At 73.1% G+C, this 335-nt stretch overlaps 1 protein-coding gene across 1 annotated transcript in view; it reads left to right on the top strand.

Annotated features, from left to right (window-relative positions):
* LOC102760569 (tensin-3) overlaps positions 1-335 on the top strand; it is a 61,535-nt gene that overhangs the window by 21,372 nt on the left and 39,828 nt on the right. Inside the window, exons 11-12 of the mRNA XM_015568212.1 lie at positions 8-50; positions 131-214. Of these exons, the coding sequence (XP_015423698.1) occupies positions 8-50; positions 131-214 (127 nt within the window). The remainder of the gene's footprint in view (positions 1-7; positions 51-130; positions 215-335) is intronic.

Genomic DNA, 335 nt, shown 5'->3' with positions numbered 1-335 from the left:
CTCCGCATCACCCACCCCGGCGTTCCCCGTGTCTCCGCCGACGCCGTATGGTGAGGACGGAGGGAAGGGTACCCCCGGTCCCTGCCCTGCCTCCGGGGTCACGGCCCTGCTCACGCTGCGTCTCTTCCAGTGACCACGCCCCCGCACCACCCGGCCTTCAGCCCGCCCGGGCCCCCAGTGGGCAGCGCCAGCGGCCTGTACCGAGCGGCTCACGGTAAGGGCCGCCCCCCCTGCTCCAGGCGCGTCTCCTGTGTGTGTTGCGTCTCAGCGACGGGGAGGGTGGCTCTGATGGAGGAGGGACGCACCGTGCAGCCCGCGGGGGTGGCATCGGTGAC

Source organism: Myotis davidii, unplaced genomic scaffold, assembly GCF_000327345.1.
Source record: "Myotis davidii unplaced genomic scaffold, ASM32734v1 scaffold1364, whole genome shotgun sequence".
NCBI lineage: Eukaryota > Metazoa > Chordata > Mammalia > Chiroptera > Vespertilionidae > Myotis > Myotis davidii.
The sequence above is the reverse complement of the archived record's forward strand: the minus strand, read 5'-3'. Positions and strand labels throughout refer to the sequence as shown.